This window comes from Pollicipes pollicipes, unplaced genomic scaffold (assembly GCF_011947565.3).
Source record: "Pollicipes pollicipes isolate AB1234 unplaced genomic scaffold, Ppol_2.1 Scaffold_5724;HRSCAF=6776_pilon_pilon_pilon, whole genome shotgun sequence".
Taxonomy (NCBI): Eukaryota; Metazoa; Arthropoda; class Thecostraca; order Pollicipedomorpha; family Pollicipedidae; genus Pollicipes; species Pollicipes pollicipes.
In genome coordinates this window covers 2,043,507-2,063,198 of record NW_023596746.1, presented here as the reverse complement: position 1 = coordinate 2,063,198, position 19,692 = coordinate 2,043,507, and the positions used below count along the sequence as shown (strand labels likewise).

The following is a 19,692-nucleotide window of genomic DNA, read 5'->3' as shown; positions in this document are numbered from 1 at the left end:
CCCGAACCTGGCGAGTCATACCACATTCTTGTTCTGGGAGTCCCATACCCCACGCCTACCAAAGGAACAGTGCAATGCTGGCGGAAGTAACCCGGATTCATTTAGGAGTTGCATGTGGGGAGCGTGCATAGCCCATATGCTGAAATCCGATCAGTCCCTGGTCTTATCTATTTATGGATCTGCTTACTTTGAACTGTTACTGATACGGCTGGTATGTTGTCGAAGTTATTCAGAGAAATAGCACCTCCTCGGGTGGCAGTTCTTCCCTCTTATTCACGTTTTACAGCTTATATCCTGTAGGCCACAAATTGACGTACAACTTTAAGGATATGCGGTGACGTTTGCTTAAGTTCGCCCACAACTTAGTTGCTCAGCATAGACCACACGAATCCGAAGCGAACATATGAGTGCACACCGACAGTTTTCGAACTTTTGCACCCGGCACTAACTACAAATATCTCATTCAATTGGATATACTTCAACTCACGAACGCACAGCGCCGGAAATCGTTTCATCTTGCCGTGCAGGGGGGGGGGGGGGACTTCCTTTCGAGATCCCCTTAAGCAGTGGGCAGTGCCAAAGATTTGCTGCCACGCTTGCGAGGAGTTTGTTTCACCATCCAAACCGAATGGCTGGTCGTTGCCATGCATGTGGGCGCTGCCACTATCACGTGTAAGTGAAACTACGCCGCTTACTGTTTATAGCAGCGGGGTACACTCGTAGTACATATATATATATATATATATATATATATATATATATATATATATATATATATATATATTCCAGATAGATAGTTAATGGTATTTTTAGATGGGCCAGGTGCGCTTTCACCTTCAGATATGGTAATAAGTAGACCTACCCGCTCTTTAAATAGCATTTTGTTGATCGCTTCTGCAGTTTGCACGCCTTTTCCAGGCAAATTTGGCATTGCAGCAAAAACCCTTGCACTGTCAGGAGGTGATTCTGCAATGCCGTCGCATTTAAGTAAAAAAACAATTTTTGGTGGGCCCTGCAGTTGGCTTTTAGAGGAAGTTCGCTTGTTGTACAGTGTTGTTTGGCGAAAAGTAAATGCTGAAATGGGTGTCGGCTTGATTTTCAAGACGTACCTTCATTTCTACCTGGTTCCCATTCCAATCAATGAATGAGTGTTTCACAAATTTGTCCGATCAATGGTTACACCCTGTTTAACATCAATGGTATGTATTATCACACATCCACCGGAGTGAGAATGTCGGCGGATATGGCAGCGTCCCATCATAAGCCACGGTCCGGCCGGCGGGGCTGGCGTCGGGCCCCGGGCACCCGCAGTACAACAGCCGCCCGGTCGGGGACGGCCGTCAGCCCCGTCACCCGCAGCACCACAGCCCGGCCGGCGGGGCTGGCCGTCGGGCCCCGTCACCCGCAGCACCACAGCCCGGCCGGCGGGGACGGCCGTCGCCCCGTGCACCCGCAGTACAACAGCCGGCCGGCGGGGATGGCCGTCGGCCCGTGCACCCGCAGTACCACAGCCCGGCCGGCGGGGCTGGCCGTCGGCCCGGGCACCCGCAGTACAACAGCCGGCCGGCGGGGCTGGCCGTCGCCCCGTGCACCCGCAGTACAACAGCCCCGCCGGCGGGGATGGCCGTCGGGCCCGGGCACCCGCAGTACAACAGCCGTCCGGCCGGGGACGGCCGTCGGCCCGGGCACCCGCAGCACCACAGCCCGGCTGGCCGGGGACGGCCGTCGGCCCGACGCCCGCAGCACCACAGCCCGGCCGGCCGGGGACGGCCGTCGGCCCGGGCACCCGCAGCACCACAGCCCCGCCGGGGGGTGCCGTCGGCCCGACGCCCGCAGCACCACAGCCCGGCCGGCCGGGGACGGCCGTCGGCCCCGTCACCCGCAGCGCTCGACGTCACCTTTCCGCGCCCGCTGTGTGGCCGTGCGGCACCCGTAGCCGAAGTGTCGCCGGCCCAGCTGGCAGCGGATCGTCGGACATCCCCGTCAACCGGACAGTGGCACCATTCAGATGCCCAGGGCCCTTTGTTGTCCTGATTGGGAGGCGGCGCCGGCGTCCGCCGCCGGCGACCGGCGCTAACTGGTGGACGACACTCGAGTCGCTAATTAGGACTGCGGGTCCGAGCACCGTGACGTCAGGAGGCGCTCCCAGCCGCAGGGCTGAGCGCCGTGACGTCCAGAGGTGCTTCCAGCTGCGGGTCCGAGCGCCGTGACGTCAGGAGACGCTCCCAGCCGCAGGGCTGAGCGCCGTGACGTCCAGAGGTGCTTCCAGCTGCGGGTCCGAGCGCCGTGACGTCAGGAGACGCTCCCAGCCGCAGGGCTGAGCGCCGTGACGTCCAGAGGTGCTTCCAGCTGCGGGTCCGAGCGCCGTGACGTCCAGAGGCGCTCCCAGCTGCAGGGCTGAGCGCCGTGACGTCCAGAAGCGCTCCCAGCTGCGGGTCCGAGCGCCGTGACGTCCAGAGGCGCTCCCAGCTGCGCGTCCGAGCGCCGTGACGTCCAGAGGCGCTCCCAGCTGCGGGTCCGAGCGCCGTGACGTCCAGAGGCGCTCCCAGCTGCAGGGCTGAGCGCCGTGACGTCCAGAAGCGCTCCCAGCTGCGGGTCCGAGCGCCCTGACGTCCAGAGGCGCTCCCAGCTGCGCGTCCGAGCGCCCTGACGTCCAGAGGTGCTTCCAGCTGCGGGTCCGAGCGCCGTGACGTCCAGAGGCGCTCCCAGCCGCAGGGCTGAGCGCCGTGACGTCCAGAGGCGCTCCCAGCCGCAGGGCTGAGCGCCCTGACGTCCAGAGGCGCTCCCAGCTGCGCGTCCGAGCGCCCTGACGTCCAGAGGCGCTCCCAGCCGCAGGGCTGAGCGCCGTGACGTCCAGAGGCGCTCCCAGCCGCAGGGCTGAGCGCCGTGACGTCCAGAGACGCTCCCAGCTGCGGGTCCGAGCGCCCTGACGTCCGGAGGCGCTCCCAGCTGCGCGTCCGAGCGCCATGACGTCCAGAGGCGCTCCCAGCCGCAGGGCTGAGCGCCGTGACGTCCAGAGGCGCTCCCAGCTGCAGGTCCGAGCGCCGTGACGTCCGGAAGCGCTCCCAGCTCACGGTTGCTGACTCCGCTTCCATCAAAACTTTGCGATTGGATAGTCTCCGTTAGAGACTAATGGTCTCTGCGTTTGACGTTTTTCATGAAGCAATGTGGAGTGCACAGTTGGATATGAATGCCGCGTCCCTCACAGCCGGCGTACTGGGTGCGCTCCTGGTATCTTAAGTCCGCAACTTCAGGCGGCTATGGGTCGTTTGTCACTATGAACCCTGACGTCACTGGGGTCTGGCCGTGACTGCAGGATGTATTGTACTCGCTTGCACTGACCTGAGAACAAATGACTCTAATAACAGAACACATCATGACACACCGTCACATGGCAACGTATAGGTAAGGATGTAAAAACTCCGTTTCTTTCTTGTCTCACTTGGATAGGATCTCGGGCTTGCCGTGGCGAATTTTGACCGTCGCGTGGGTGCCCATTTTTACCTAACCGAGCTTGCCTGGTTTAATCCCTCCATATTGAGCATGAATCACATATGGGACCGGTGCTAAAAAAGAATGGACCGTTTGATTTGAAAATGCATGAATGGTCGTCATGATGCGGCGAGCTCGGCGCGCGGCGCCCGATCGTCAGCCGATAAGATAGACGAACAAGCCTGCACTGTGCCAGTGGCGTCGATTACTACACGCCCCGGACAAGACCGCCGCCGCCACGAGCACCGAAGCCTGTGGTAATCGCGTGCCAGGATTTCCCACTGATGCCCCTCCCGTATACGGTGTGACTGCAGACTCCACAGCATGGGCGACGACCGTCAGATTCGCACCGGCCGGCCCGGTGCGGCGCTGATAACAGTGGTTGGTGTCCACTGTGGGAGCGGGCCGGCCGGCCGGACTGGCAGCGGACAAGCGACGAGGTGGCAGCCCGAGACACTCAAACAAGCTGGGGAGCCCCGTTCTAAAAAAAAGACAGATGATGTCATGCATCACCATCGTTATAAACCACCCTGGTTTCACAACACATTTTGCCGAGGAGTGGGTGGAGGGACCACCACGCCGCACCCTGTTCCTGCGCCTTGGAGCGTCCACTCGTCAGCATCCAGGTAATGGACAAAAAAATACAAATGGGCCTGCTTCAGCCTGTCACAGTCTGAAGTCTTCGCTCACACTGCCTTGTTGGTCTCGTATACGACATGTATGGTCCAGACAGCCGGGCCCGACACGTGTGACCGCACAGACTGGTCGCCACGTGTACCGCGGGCCGGACAGACTGGTCACCAGCAGTGCGTGATCCCGCCGCGCCCGGCGCGTACGCACAGTTGGGCAGATTGTCGGCACCAGCGGCGCCGGGCCCACTCACCGTCTCCGTCGGTGGCGGACGGCGAGCGGCGCCGGCCGGCCCGTCTGCAGAGCTGGGCAGCGCCCGGACGGCGACCCCAGCGCGCCACGGAGCCGTCACGGCCGTGTGAACTCCCACACGGCGGCGAGCACGACGGGCGCGGCGGGCGCGCTGCACGGCCCATGACAGCCGGAGCGGCGGCCGCAGGTCGGCCAGATGCGCTCGGCTGTCTCCGTGGCCGCCGCGCTTGGGTGGGCGAGGGCGAAGCGTCTCCCTTACCACTTGTGGCTGGGGCCGTTAAGGCATACAGGACATTGTCACATGTGACCAGGCATGGAGAGTGAAGTAGGTACTCGACGTTCAGATGCGGGAAAACGTAGACTTTTGTCACCTTAGCGGAGTGCCGATTAACGACAGCTCCGATCGGCCTCTGACTGTCGTCTGTCTGCCATGTCTGGCCGCCCCGCGGACTGTCGTCTGTCTGCCATGTCTGGCCACCCCCGCGGACTGTCGCTCAGCTTCAGCGACTAACTTCAGAGCACCGCCAACCCGGCCAGCCCGCACCTTCTCCGGCCTCCACCACCGGTCAGCCCGCACCTTCTACGGCCTCCACCACCGGTCAGCCCACACCTTCTCCGGCCTCCACCACCGGTCAGCCCGCACCTTCTCCAGCCTCCACCACTGGTCAGCCCGCACCTTCTCCGGCCTCCACCATAGCTTACACATGACGCGGACGCGATGAACACCGGACTTAGCGCATGTCACGTGACACGTCGTCGAGACAGCCTCCACACCGCTTGAAAGCTAACTGGCCATTTCTGTTCACGAGTTTTGCTCTGACAAAACGCTGAAGACTCGGCTACGTTCGGCTCATCCTAACTGCCCTGTTCGAGGACGAGTGGACCGCGCTATCGTGGCGCACAGATAGGACGTCTGTGCCGGACATGGAGACAAAATATGGCGTCTTCTCACCAAAAGCGACCTCAGTTGCCATACACTGACATGCTGTCGATCTCCTCTTAAGCTGAAGTTGTTTCGAGGGCGCTAGTCGGTGTTGCATGATCTCCATAAATCTTGAAGTGGGACTTGGAATGCGAAAATTGGGAAGGTTGTGCAACAACAATACAAGAGCATATTCGTGTGTCATAATATTTCAGATTATGATGGGTGGATATGGTTTCAGCACCAGCTGGCACGAAATCTATGTCTTTGTTTTTTTTTCTGCTAGCGCAGTGGCATTTTGAGCGCTTACGGCGACAAAGTCCGGCAAGAACCACAGCATGTCTTTTCCATCTCATAAGTAGGACAAATGAGTCAAAGACAAGTGGCGGGTATTTAAGTAGTGTTGTTAACGTTAAGCATGGCACGCTAATGAGATTTTCTGTCAGTCATAACAGTGGACTTCGTTCGGACATAATACAGATTTCCAGGATTCAGTCTTTGTGCGGCGCCGAATCGGCGCCGAGTGCTGCATTTTCCCCGAGAGCGCTTTTACTCTTTCAGCTCCAAATAGTTCAGTTGAGCGTCAAAAACCACACTGCAGGCGCCATTGTCATTCCCTGCTGCATTGGTCGTTTGATCAGTCAAGGCACAGCCGGGTCCGGCGCCGCGACACTGTATCGAGCTGCGACACCTACTCTTCGACGCAATGCGCTGTCCGAACCGCGTGACGTGCTATTGAACTCGACGTCTCTTGCATATTGCATGGGCTAATGCCGCCGTGTGGTGCTTGAAGCGGACGGTCTCTGAGCGTCTGCCTAGCTCTCGTACCATAACGGTCGCGTCGTGCACCAGCACGGCGCGCCACTCCCTCCCGTCCGCCGCACCGCGCCGGCCGCCGCTCCAGTCACGGCGGCAGAGACGGCCGCAGCCGGGATTAGGCGCGGAGGCGGCGAGCCTGGGCCGGTTTGGCCCTCTGCAGCCGACCGGCCGGGTGTCCCTTCACCCCCCCCCCCCCCCGCGCTCCCGCCCACTGGGTTCAGCGTCTGGTCCGTAAGCCGTCAGCAGGGTTTTATGTCAGGGTTTGACACGCTCGCCCGCTGCCAGCGAGGAGAAATGGAGGGGAGGCGGGGTATCCGAGATGGTTGGCTGTTTCGGATGGGATATAACGGGACGGTTTCGAAACATGCGTCGTGAGGATGCGCCCAACGTCGAATAAACTCGTGAGCTACATGATTAACACGCGGAATGAGGTGCGGTGCGGTAATGAGACTCGTCAAGTTGTTAAAAGATTCAGGCTTATATTCACTAATTTGACGAGTGCCGTGGAATAAATGCACCGATCAGGCCAGCTGAATTATTATCTTAAGCCTGATTTATTCCCGCTTCCTTTTCAAGTATGTCCTCAGGTCATAATCCACCAGCACGCTTTTTGTTACTTATTTGCTTATGCCATCACTGGAAATACAGTTTCGTTGCAGTGAGGCGCCTTGCACGGCGCGGTACGAACACGGTGATATCAAGCTTGGCTGTTATCAACAGAAAGTTGATGCAAGGCCTAATCGAAAAAGCCAGATGCCTTCAGGAACGCATATGGATGAATAACACGAGTGCGTTAAAATGGCCGTCTTTCAAGAGAGCTCGGTAGGCGAAAGGGCCTACTGGTATAGCGTTCGCACGCAACGTAATACTACACATTGCTGCAAACTGACTCAGACTTTGAACCTGGCTGGCAAGATCGAGTCATATCCATCGACGAAATCGATGGATTGAGATTTGTTGTCTTTGTTTCTGTAGTCGTACAGTTGCGGAAACATCTGGCTGCAAAAACGCTAATGATATGTACATGTGTTAATCACTGATCACGGTGAAACAGGCTGCGCACCTGTATATTTCGTGAGAACCCAATTACCTCGACTGAAATGCCTTCAAATTTCGCAGACAACTTTTGAACCTGTGGTCTTCTTGTTGCAAACTGTGTGCTCGTCCAATAAGTAGACCACACAAACATAAGCATGCGAAGCACGACTGAGTGTGTCGGGCCGCTGAAACTACATGAGTTCCGGTTCGCTGCATCCAGAGGAGCTTGATGTGCGGACTACCACGAACCGAGTGCTTACTTGACTGTACGCGGGCTTCGGGCGCAGTCGTTAAATGTCAGTCAATAAATCAAGGATCGGCGAGTCTAGGCAATCGTCCACTTACTAAAGAAGGATGTAAAGTAAAGTTTGAGAATGTGTGGCATGGCAAAATGGTACTGATAACTGCGCGTCGTACGAGGTTTGGGTTATTGACTCGAGAAAAAAAATGTGGAGACAGTCATTCTCAGTTTGTTCAACTGTCTACCGCTGTCCGGTATCCGGCACCCATCAACGAAAATAACCTTTTGCTCCAGCCCACGCCAAAGCATGGGCTGGAAAGCGCCCAAATAACCGAGGCGGCATCATCGTCATCAATGTGTCGCCTCTTCAGGGACGTGGCCCACGGGGGCCAATAGGGCTGTGGCTTCCCTCTTCCGGCCCTGACCCAAGCGGTTTATATTCGATTCTGGGTGATTTCTCAAGAATTTGGTCCAAACGCGACGGATGCGGGTGAAAATTTGAGTGAAAATATTACATGGACGGCTGTTCTCAGCGGTTGAGACAGCCATATTCGTCTCGCAGCTCGCGTGCTTGTTTTCATAAGTGGGCACGGTTTACGCATGCACTGTAGGTACCATGCGCCAGGAGTTTGTGTGGTGGAGTGCCAAAAACCAGTTTTTCAACGTTCAAGTGTAGATACGCATGCGCTGTAAATAAGTCAACCCTATGGTTCAGCGATGCATAATCCAGCAAAACCGTTGAATAATCCATCCTGATCGTTCTGCGCGCTGGCGCTGCGTTACAGTGCCGAGCCACTCCACAGCGACGCGGGGCCCCAGTCGTCTTTCGCTTGCTGGCCATTACTGTTGAGATAGCGGGCCGGGCGGGCCTGACCCGGTCCGGGGGAAGGGGGAGGGGACACCACTGGCGGCACCGGAGCGGACTGACAACAGGGACCGGTTGGCCGGCCTGAGCAGCGGCCAGGGCGGCGCCAGCCCGGTCTGAGCTCGGAGATGCTTTCGGCTTTACCCCGCCCGATTCTTGCCGGTAGCCGCTGCCCAAGCACTGCCGGTCGCTGTCGCCCAAACACTCCTAGTCGCTGCTACCCGATCACTGCCGGCCGCTGCCTCCCAAACACTGCCGGCCGCTGCCGCCCAGACACTGCTGGGCGCTGCTTCTCGGTCGCTGCTGGCTGCTGCCGCCTAACCACTGCCGGCCGCTGCATTCCAAACGCTGCTGGCCGCTGCTACCCGATCACTGCCGGCCGCTGCCTCCCAAACACTGCTGGCCGTTGCCTCCCGGTCGCTGCTGGCTGCTGCCGCCCGGCACTGCCAGCCGGCCGCTGCCGACCGGCCGCTACCGCCCGCTGCCGCCCGATCACTCTCGGCCTCTTTCAGCTACTGTTGGCGTTTGAGCCTTACGGCGCACGCAACTGCTGAGCTACATGACTGCATAGCTACATGAGGCTGCATGCCACCTGTCTCTCACTCCAACGGGAAGGGCGGCACCGCGAACAATCGAACCCCGTACTTCTGGTTTATCAGACGTGCAGGCTTTCGGTGATGAAGTACGTGTAAACGCGCCCACCAGGATGCTCGATTTGGAGCTTTGGACGGTTGACTGGTGCCCGAATAGAACGAGTCCGAGCTGGTCAGAAGCGCCCTAAACTCCTACGCGCCCAGTGTGTGGTAGAATGTCCTGTTAGGAGTGCCACGCCGAGGATAACTCTGGGGTAGATGTGCACGAGCTATTGCAAAGCCGTAATATCTATAAACAGCTCTCACGCTTGTATCCCATAGCTTGTAAGTATTTTTCAGCAAGATGTTGACGACATTAGATAGTCAGCTGGGGCGTAGTTTCGCCAAATGGGTTGGATGGGGGGGGGGGGGGGGGGGGTGAAAAGTGAAAATGACTCCACCTGCACCCAAAATATGCCAACAGGTTTCTCACCTAATTTTGCCCACGCTCTTCCCACAGCTGGGGTCTGAAGTCCGAATTGAGGGCGAGGGGGGGGGGGGGGAAGACGACTTAAGCCCCTCACTTGAACAGGAAACTACACCCCTGGTATATTACGAATACAATGCGTAAGCAGAATGTCACTGACCAGCAACGGGCACGGACGCTTTGTCCTTGTGGGTAAGATGCATGTTCATGCTGCCCATGCTCAATAAGCTCTTTAACGCAGCAAGGAACCATATAATGCGCATGAATTGATATCAATCACAGCACTTCATTCTGGCAATGCCATCATTTCGTTATTGTGCAGTCCACCAGCGATTCACACAGGCGAGAATGGCGGTAGAGATTGTTAGCTGGGCGAGAGCAAGAACAAGAGCGAGAGCGAGAGCGAGAGCGAGAGCGAGAGCGAGAGCGAGAAAGAGAGCGAGAGAGGGGAGAGAGAGAGGGAGGAGGAGAGAGAGGAGAGAGAGAGAGAGAGAGAGAGAGAGAGAGAGAGAGAGAGAGGAGAGAGAGAGAGAGAGAGAGAGAGAGAGAGAGAGAGGAGAGAGAGAGGGGAGAGAATGAGAGAGAGAAGATTGTTACTTAGTTCTTTCATGGTCAATACTTACACATTGTGTGGATTCAAACTGTATTCACCGATCACAGTGTCCAAAAGGCATGCTTTACCACTGCGTCTAAATCTAGAGTGTCAAACCAAACATTTTAGCCCTACCCTTGCATGGTGGTAGTATTCTAGAGGGAGTCGGTGGGGGAGACAGGTGCCCCTAAAGACCAGACGGCATCCTGCATTAACCTTACGGACGTGCATGGAACGAAACCAGATGAAACTCATGCACCCATCCCCCCCCCCCCCTTTACAGACATTGCGTCGCCACTGATTGGTCAAAGAACCACTTTCTAATTTCATATGTACCAACCTCATTATTCCAAAGGTGGCAAGACTGCAGACCAAGACAAGACCGACTGCAGCTTGAATAGAGCTTCATTGCGAATCAGTATCCACCCACTGGTTTCATAGGTTCAGAAGCTACTGCATGCTGTGGAGTTTATTTTCTTTGATTTGGTACTTACACGAATAACCCGATCAAAAAGGCAGCATCCTCAATTTGAATTGTACTGTTTACTGGCCGAGTGTTTGTCACGGATGCTCTTCCAGTGTATCAAAGTCGTGTTTCCAAATATGTAGCAGCACTAGTCTTGACTGGAACTTCGACTTACCTGGTTTGGTATATATATTTTGGCACTGAGCGACTTGCATAGTTTAAAAAAGTCCTTGCAATGCACAATCAAAAGACCACAGGGCGAAGCTCTGCAGTCTAGTTACGTATGGCAAACAGTCATGGAATTGTGTGTGGTAATCAGGTGTGGTATTCCTGCTTGTAACTCAGGGATCAGCCAAGGTAAAACAATGTTTTTTTGGCTGTTGACACATTGTACACAATATTTATCAGGTCCGATTGCAACGGAAGGCATGCGATACGGCCGATACTCGATTGTTCAAAAGCTGATGCATGTGGTTTAATCACGTTTAAGCGGCCAAAAATGCAAACTTTGAACTTTTTTGGCCAATAAGGCATGACCTTCATGACTTACAAGTTCCGTTTCCATGCTGGTTTGCCTCCGGTAAAGTGGCCGCAGCTCGCCAATTACTACACATTGTTGTGATCGTGGAGAGTAGAGGTAGCATTTTAGCGGGTCAGCAGCTACACATTGATAATTTTTGGCTTTGTTGACCCGTTGATGACCCTTACTGATCCCCTGCTGACCTTCCCAAATTTGGTCACATTGGCCCTTCTCCTTTGATCCCCAGAACCCTAGAACAGGAAAGTGTTCGATATAACCCCGTCCTCTGTACGAGGGAAAGGGTAATTAGCGATGACGCATCGGCTCGAAGGTCTGCCCCTGGCGCGCGCTGATGGAAGCCGTGACGCCTCCCGTGCGTCGTGTCCACGTCTCGGAGCGGGTCAGTCAGTCGAGCGGGTCAGATCGGCCGCCCGAGTCAGTCGAGCGGGTCAGCTCGGCCGCCCGAGTCAGTCGTGGCCGACCGCCAGCCGCTCACGCCGGGTCCAACGACCGCTGCCGGCCGGCCCCTGGCCGCGCCGCCGCCTCTGCCTCTGCTTCCGCTCCGGCCCGCCCCGCCCCGCCCCGCCTGCTTTCTGCAGCGCGCGCCGCGTGCAGACCCGACGGCCTTGCAAGGCTGCGACCGCCGCGGTGGCAGCGCCGCTTCTCCGTGATGGGGTCGTGCAACCGGCCGCGGGCGATGCCGGCGCGGCGCGACGCTGGCGGGTGAGCGGCCCCCGTGATCCGCCGGGGTCGCCCGGCCACCGGCGCGCTCCGTGATCGCGCGGTCAGCCGGCGCGCTCCGGGGTCAGCGTTCCGTGTCACCCGGCGCACACTGGGGTCGCCCGGTCAGCCAGCGCGCTCCGGGGTCAGCGTTCCGTGTCACCCGGCGCACTCTGGGGTCGCCTGGTCACCCAGCGCGCTCCGGGGTCAGCGTTCCGTGTCACCCGGCGCACTCTGGGGTCGCCTGGTCACCCAGCGCGCTCCCGGGCTGGCGTTCCGTGTCTTGCCGCTGGGTTGATCCACAGAACTGGTCGATTACCTGCAGATGCGCTGCTGACAGAGTGGGATTGGTGGTAAAGGCTGGGAGCAGTATTTGTAGTAGCCACCATTTGGGTTGTTTTCGTTTTTATATTTGTTGGTGGCATTGTAATCGACGGCCAGCAGCACACTCTGCTTTTACATCTGCAGGAGCTATCTACCGCCATACTTGTTGAGTTTGATGGTTCCATACCTTGGGAAACTTCATTTGGAAAGCTGCGTGAACCCAAAACTTCAAATCTAATTTAGGGGAAAAGACAGCTTTGGACAACACATTTCGCTCCTTAAAACTTTTCTCCTCGATACGTCATTGCTTGATTGTGTCATGGAACGTTTATATGACGCTGAAATGCTGCCAAACTAGCTGTATGAAATTGCCGTCCTTGAACTCACGTGTGGCACTTCAAACCTACCGAGAGATGGCAGTGTGTGTTGGAAGTATTCGATGAGCGAATTATCGTTTTGCGCTCGTGTTTTGGCCCTTTCTCCTGGCGGTCCTGTGTATCGGTCAGGCCAATTTAAGAAGCTCACTTACATTCACATAATGGTTATGGCGCTATCTTAAAGGGAATGCTCCACATGTTAAATATAAAAACAAGTTCACTATTTATATACCTTTAAGCGCAGAAAAATGGGCTGATGAAACAAGTTCTCTGTTAAGTAAATATGGTCCTCGATACGTCTTTGTTCGATTGCGTCCATCGCATTTTGCAACACATTGACTGACAGACAATGGGGGGCCGGTATATCTGGAAATCGTGCTCGACGAACGCCAAATACTGAACGACTCGACACATATTTTTTAATGGCCGTGATTGTGGCTTGTAACATGGAGTGGGATGCCTTGAATGATGTTAGTATGGTGTAGAGAGGGGTTTAGGTCTTAAGGAAGGGGCAAGACTGTGAACTGCACCGAATGATCTTCAAGATGGCCATGTCAGTTCAAAACCCGATACAAATGTATAATCCTCCCTCTAAGTTATTCAACTGCAAGCATGATTTCTGTAACAACTAGTAGGTGAAGAAACTATGTCCAAGTTCTTTCATGATGTGGCACAAAATTTGATTGGTTATGAAATCTTGCACAGCTTGCTCAGCATTGCTTGAGAGCCAGTTGACGTTCAATGTATTTATACATCGTAATCAAGAACGCCAGATCTGAACGACTTGACAATGGACATTCTTCCTGGCCTTTGAACACCGCATGACCCTGCACGGTAGTAGGATTTGAATGGCGTTACTATGGCAGTCATGCATGCCTGAGTGGCCTTGAGACGATGTGTACGGAAAAGTCTCCACATCTTCACGAGCGTGAAGCTCAGAGGGTTGAGGGTGTTAGGTCTTGCAGGTAGTCGTCCTCATTTGTATGGGGTTTTGAACTGAAACCTCTGCCCTTGTGAAGACCTAAACCCCTTTAGCTTCTGAACTACACACCCGTGAAGATGTGCAGGCTATTTCGTGCGGAACTATTTCAAGGTCAATCAGGCATCCATGACGCCAAAATATCTTCACTCAAATCTTGTCGCTTCACTGGCGGTGCGGTGATCAAGGCAAATGAAAAGAAAATTGTCGATTCGTTCATATCTGACGTTTGTGAGCACGATTTCCAGATAAACTAGTCCTCTATGGGATCTCAATCGATGTTGTGCGAGGTGCAATGATAAAATAAAACAATGACGTATTTAGGAGCACATTCACTGAAAAGAAAAATGTTGCTATCCGGAGGAGCCTTTTCCACTGTTAAGTATACGGATGGTTATAGGTGAGTATATATCATCACATCTGATGTTGCCTCAATATCTTCAAATGTGGGGTATTCCCTTTGGGAACGGCATGACTGTGACCTAATGCGAATAAAACTGCACCGAATGGTCTTCAAAATGGTTTCTTCAGTTCAAAGCTCCATACAAGCCTTGAACATTTCCTTAAACTCATACAACCTGAACTGAGGCTGCACTAAGACGATAGCAACATCACATTTGACCTACATTTGTATGCGCACACATCAGGCGATCGGGGCAGCCAGCGGAGCAGACGGAGAACCGCTCCTGCTTGTTGCCGCTGTTGCGCTACGCGTGAGCCTTAATGGGAGCTCGGGCGGCTGCAGGAACAGGATCGGCTCGTTACCGGCCTGACCTGTAGCTGACTTCCGTGTTAGCCCTGTGTAACCGTGCAGAAGGCGGTACAGGATTGGGGGCAAACTGGGGGTGCTGAAAACATGGGTTCAGGCCTGAGTAAAACTCAGCTATGGCAATAGTTACGTCATCCGCTAAGCTCAATAACGATGCCATCAGTGATTCACAAACCATTTTTTTTACGTGCTGGAGCGTACATTGTATTAACAAAGCCCGCTGTGAATTGTATAGCGCACACGTTGACTGTAAAGTAAATCGATTATATGAATGACGATTGTTGTTTTCTGAGGCAGTGGCATGTCACTGTCACCACAACGTAGCTCCAAAGCCGGCGTCAGCTCCGCCGGCACACAGTTTTGAACAAAGCCCTCTGGGTTATACAGGCCTCTAGGCCCCGCCCGTCCAGCGCGTGGCCCCGCCTGAGCCGGCGCTTGGTCGCACGTAGCCAACGTCACTTCTTGGCTACGCCAGGTGATATGTGGTCCTCAGCCACAGACGGAGGCACGTGTCGTCTTCGGCCCAACGCTAGGCAGCACACAGTCCGTCGAGCGATGTAAATCACGCTCATCTTACCCTCAAGCCGTGGACCCGACACTGGCATACAGTACTCCCTGGTGCGTCGTCACGTGGCCTGCAGACAGGCCTGGTGCACCAGCCGGAACCCTGGTTAAAATACACTCAGCGAGTGTTGTCAAATGACTCGTTGTTTCTGTGTGGGAAAAGAGCCTGGCCGGGCGGGAAGGTGCCAGTGAACGGGTGCAGGTGAGCCGGCGGTTCATGTGCCCGCCGGTCGGACGACGCCGCCCCCGGAGCTGGCGACCCGGGGCGGCTCGTGGTCCGGCGCCGCGGCGGCTGACACCGCCGGGCGACCCGGCATTCCGCACGTGAGAGCGGCCGCCGCCGACACGTGCCGCTTCCGGTGGCCTGTGGGGCTGAGGCCCGGGCGTGCCACAGCCGCCCCGCCCCGCCGCCGGACGGGAGGGCGGCGTCCGCCCGGAGGCCGTCCGGCCCACGGGAACCGCAAGCCGACGGGAACCGCAAGCTTTAAACTGGTGTCAGACATTTAATCTAGGTACGACATGCTTGAAAAACGAACTTGAGTGGGTCTTGTAGGACCGTGGAAAACTGTGTGTTATGAATGTTCACGCCGCATGAAAGCAAATTAACGCTGCGTTGAACAAATCCACCAAATGACTTCCGAAAAGGATTTCTCCACATTTGCATGGGGTTTTGAACTGAACTTATCATCCTGAAGACCATTTGGTGCAGTTCACAGTTCAGCCCTTCAGAAGACCTAACTTGTTCTAGTTTCTGAGCTATACGCCGGCGAAGATGTGCATACTATTTCGGGGAGACTATCTCAAGGTTACTCAGGAATCCATGACGCCATGATAACGTTACTGAAACATTGCCATTTTATTAGCTGTGCGGGGATCAAAGTCAAGAAAAATGTAATTGTCGAATCGTTCATATCCAGCGTTGTGAGCACGATTTCCAGATACAATGGCCGTCAGTTGGCCATCAATGAATGTTGTGCAAGGTATAATGACGTTATCAAGCAATGGCGTATTGAGAAGCATATTTGATGCTTATAGGTGAGTTTAATTCGTCATACATGATGCTTGATTCAGTATTTTCAAATGTGAAGCATTTCCTGTAATCGAATGAAACATGATCTCTTGGAGAAATTACTTTCATCTCGGCTCAATCGCTTGTAGTGAAGAACGAGGGGGGGGGGGGGATGCAGTGATACCTAGTCACAATTCGTGAGCACGCAACCGCTCTCCAACCCGCTTCTTATCACCGGTCCGAACGGTGTGGTACCGAGCCGGTCCGGTAGTGTCCCGCCCACCGCCACACCGGGGCCTGCCGTCGGTCGTGCCGCGAGCCCAGCCGCTTGGTACGGCATCTACCGGCGCCCGTGTAGGCAGGCGCCGGCCGCGCCTCGCTCCGGCTGCCCGGGGTCGGCCGCTGACCGGGTCAGCGCTGCCGTGTTCCAGGGTGCGCGGCGGGGAGCTGTTCGAGTTCGTCACGGACAAGGACCACGTCAGCGAGGCAGAGGCCGCCCTGTTCATCAAGCAGATCCTTCTGGGACTGGAGCACATGCACTCCAAATCGATCGCACACCTCGACCTGAAGGTAACTCGGAGTGGCGCGGGGTAGCGCACGTGGAGTGGCGCTGCTAGCACATGGATGGGATCGTCTCAGGAGGTACTGGCAATACCGATTTTGAAGTCGATTTCTAAAAAGCATTGTGACAGGTCTAAAGTTAAACATTATAAAAAGGTGGGGGAGGGTGGGGGGGGGGGGGGGGGAAGGAAGACCGACACCCTGCCACCCCACCCCGCTCTCTTCCTGCCTCCGCCCACTGGGCATCCAGCCTAAGGTAACTATGTTTCGTCCTGGATACTCGTGTCGCGATGATAATAATAAGAATAATGCATATGATTAAATGATAAAGGAATGAAACAATAAAACATGAAAATAATAAAATGAAAGAACAATGTATAAATAAAGTAAACATATAATGAGGTAATGAAGAAATACATAACAGTAATGTCTCGTCCTGGTTACCAGTTTCTATAACAGGTAGCGGCCGTAGTGACGGCTAACTACCTTGCGGTGTTGATTAAGTGCTCCGAAACGTCCCGTGGAATCTGAGAGACCTGCTGACGCTTAGCGCTTCCCGAAGCTCATGAGACAGTTGTTGATTTACCAGCTTAGCGGCGCCCGGCACGGCTCAGAGGCATGCATGACGGAGGCTTTCCTCGTATATCAGCTTTCACAAACAAACCGGTCGGACCAGGGTTGAGTGGCGATGCACCGATAACTTTTTACGGCGTTCGGCGTTGCGTGTCACTTCCCTTCAACTCTGATATGATCCGTTTAAAGCCCAACGAGTGCGAGAGGGCAATTATTGCTAAATACCTGCTGTTATATGAGCAGCGGTCATGGGATGGTGTTAGTCACGTTATGTTGGGGTTAAAGCATTGCCATGTGTCCATTGGCAAACACTGACATACGCCGCAGCCCTGCACACTTCGTCCCCCTGTGAAAGTCGCCCCGGCGAGCGCGTCATCACAACCGGATGCGGATGCATGGCGTCCACACGGATCTAGTTCCGTTTCGCCGTGAATGCTTTTAGTGCAGGTTATTCTTGTGAGCTGGTTCGTGCTGCCGCGGTGCACGGCACTCCCGAGCGGCGGTTTGTGCTGCCGCGGTGCACGGCACTCCCGAGCGGCGGTTCGTGCTGCCGCGGTGCACGGCACTCCCGAGCGGCGGTTCGTGCTGCCGCGGTGCACGGCACTGCCGAGCGGCGGTTCGTGCTGCCGCGGTGCACGGCACTCCCGAGCGGCGGTTCGTGCTGCCGCGGTGCACGGCACTCCCGAGCGGCGGTTCGTGCTGCCGCGGTGCACGGCACTCCCGAGCGGCGGTTCGTGCTGCCGCGGTGCGCGGCACTGCCGAGCGGCGAGGGTCTCACCGGTCTCTTTTCAGCCGGAGAACGTCATGCTGCTGAGCAAGAACCGGGCGCAGCTGAAGCTCATCGACTTCGGTCTCAGCCGGAAAATCGACCCGAACAAAGAAGAGCGTCATATGCTCGGTAACGGCCCGCCCGCTGAGTCTTATCGGCGCTGGGCGGCGTCAGTGCCGATGGAGTGGTGTCGAGTGGTGCACACGTAGTGCCGATGGAATGGTGTCGAGTGGTGGCCGCGTAGTCAGCCACCGCCTTTTGCACTGAGTGCGCTCACGCTTTGAAATACAGATGGGGTTTACCATAGACGCGGTACGATGCCTGCTGCTCTTCGGGATTGTACACGGGTAAATTTGGCGATAAATCTGGGATTGGCGGCTCTCAAATTTGATCTTAGCTTTTCTTGTTGAACTTTAAGGTGATGACATCTTAAGGTCGTTAATACCAACTGCTTGTAATTATATATATATATATATATATATATATATATATATATATATCGTTATATTAAATATTTGTTCACCGAGAGACACGCATTGTCTTCAAATATATTCGTTGCTGAACGTTTTGGATTCATCGTAAATCCATTCCCAAAAGCAATATCTGACTGTCTAACTAATATATATATATATATATATATATATATATATAATCATAAAGATATATTAAGATTAGCATGCATAACGTGGTAAAGGTGGAGTGATTTTTGTGACGTTGCTTAATCAGTGTATGACAACGACTGACCCAAATATTGTGTTTATGTCACTGGTGCGCTTATCGCGCATGAGCAGTATTTTAAAGGGATGTTCGCTTGTAAAAACTGATGCTCACTGAATGGATTTATTTCTACATGCCTTAACGACAAGCCTAAAAGCCATGTTTACACGAGCGGCTGTCAATCCCAGTACAAATCACCTGTGGGCTTCCCTGACGACTGAGCTGTCGTTCTTCTGCTGCAGGCACGCCTGAGTTCGTGGCGCCGGAGATCGTGAATTACGAGCCGCTGGGCCTGGCCTGCGACCTGTGGGCGCTGGGTGTCATCACGTACATCCTGTGAGCAGCCAGCCGCCTGACGTCTGCTGAGGCTGTCCTGGGTCGCAATATCGTCGCATGGCTATTATGTGTAGACGTTTTACGTTCACAAAACGAGGTTGCAGAGGTACTCACGGATATTCAATGGTCTTTACTGTGAGAAATTAGATCGACTGAAACTATTTACCCCGGGCAAAACGCCCAGTATGGCATTAGTTCATGACCGCCATGGCAATGTCAAAATAGAGCAGAACTTGTGAGAGTGGCATCCATCTTCATTTGCGATTTTTAGCGTTGGATGATACTGTGCTTTAATGACAGGTGCGATTTCCTATCCTTCTTGAACGATATCAGCTGCTGCCGGCCAGCCAGCCTCTGACAAAGATGCGTCTTTTGGAGGGCCGCCGGGGCGTACACGTCCGCGTCTTGAGTATCAATCTGTCTCTTGAGCAGACTCTCCGGGGCGTCTCCGTTTCTGGGAGACACCCAACAGGAGACGTTCGCCAACATCGTCGCTTGTGACTACTGCTTCGACGACGAGTACTTCAGCGGCACGTCGGAGTCGGCCAAGGACTTCATATCGCGTCTGTTCGTGACAGACCCCAGGTAATCCGCTGGTTGCTGGGTGCCGTTAGCTGCCCTTTCAGCAGGTGATGACTGCGGCTGTGGCCGTTCCAAAATGGCTGCCGTGTAGGCGAATCGGCATGATTCTGCTTGCCGCTGCTCTTTGTGAGCACTGGACTGTCATCGAGAACTTCGTGAATTGGTTACGGCTATTGCTGTGCATGGAACCAGAAAGTGGCTGGAGGCGATAGGGCAACGTTCAACGATCACTACGAATGGGGTCGGCTTGAATGTCTGATCCACGGTTTTTTTGACAGGCGTCGAGCTACCGTGCGAGAGTGCCTGGACCACCCTTGGATCCAGGTGTGTGCATTCTTGTGATTGTCTCACCAACGTGTACGTTCATCAACGCGAACATAGTCTCCTGAATCGGACCTTTGTGATGGGCCTCCGTGTGATGGGCCTCCTTTGTGATGGGCCTCCTTTGTGATGGACCTCCGTGTGATCGGATCCGGCTTCTAATGCATGCCGATACTGAAGGATCCACGAGCATAA

The 19,692-nt window shown here is 54.9% G+C and overlaps 1 protein-coding gene across 1 annotated transcript in view; it reads left to right on the top strand.

Moving 5' to 3' along the window:
• Positions 1–19,692, top strand: part of LOC119102215 (death-associated protein kinase 2) — a 47,861-nt gene that overhangs the window by 13,901 nt on the left and 14,268 nt on the right. The window contains exons 3-7 of the mRNA XM_037225575.1: positions 16,070–16,208; positions 17,565–17,670; positions 18,501–18,594; positions 19,027–19,179; positions 19,455–19,500. Of these exons, the coding sequence (XP_037081470.1) occupies positions 16,070–16,208; positions 17,565–17,670; positions 18,501–18,594; positions 19,027–19,179; positions 19,455–19,500 (538 nt within the window). The remainder of the gene's footprint in view (positions 1–16,069; positions 16,209–17,564; positions 17,671–18,500; positions 18,595–19,026; positions 19,180–19,454; positions 19,501–19,692) is intronic.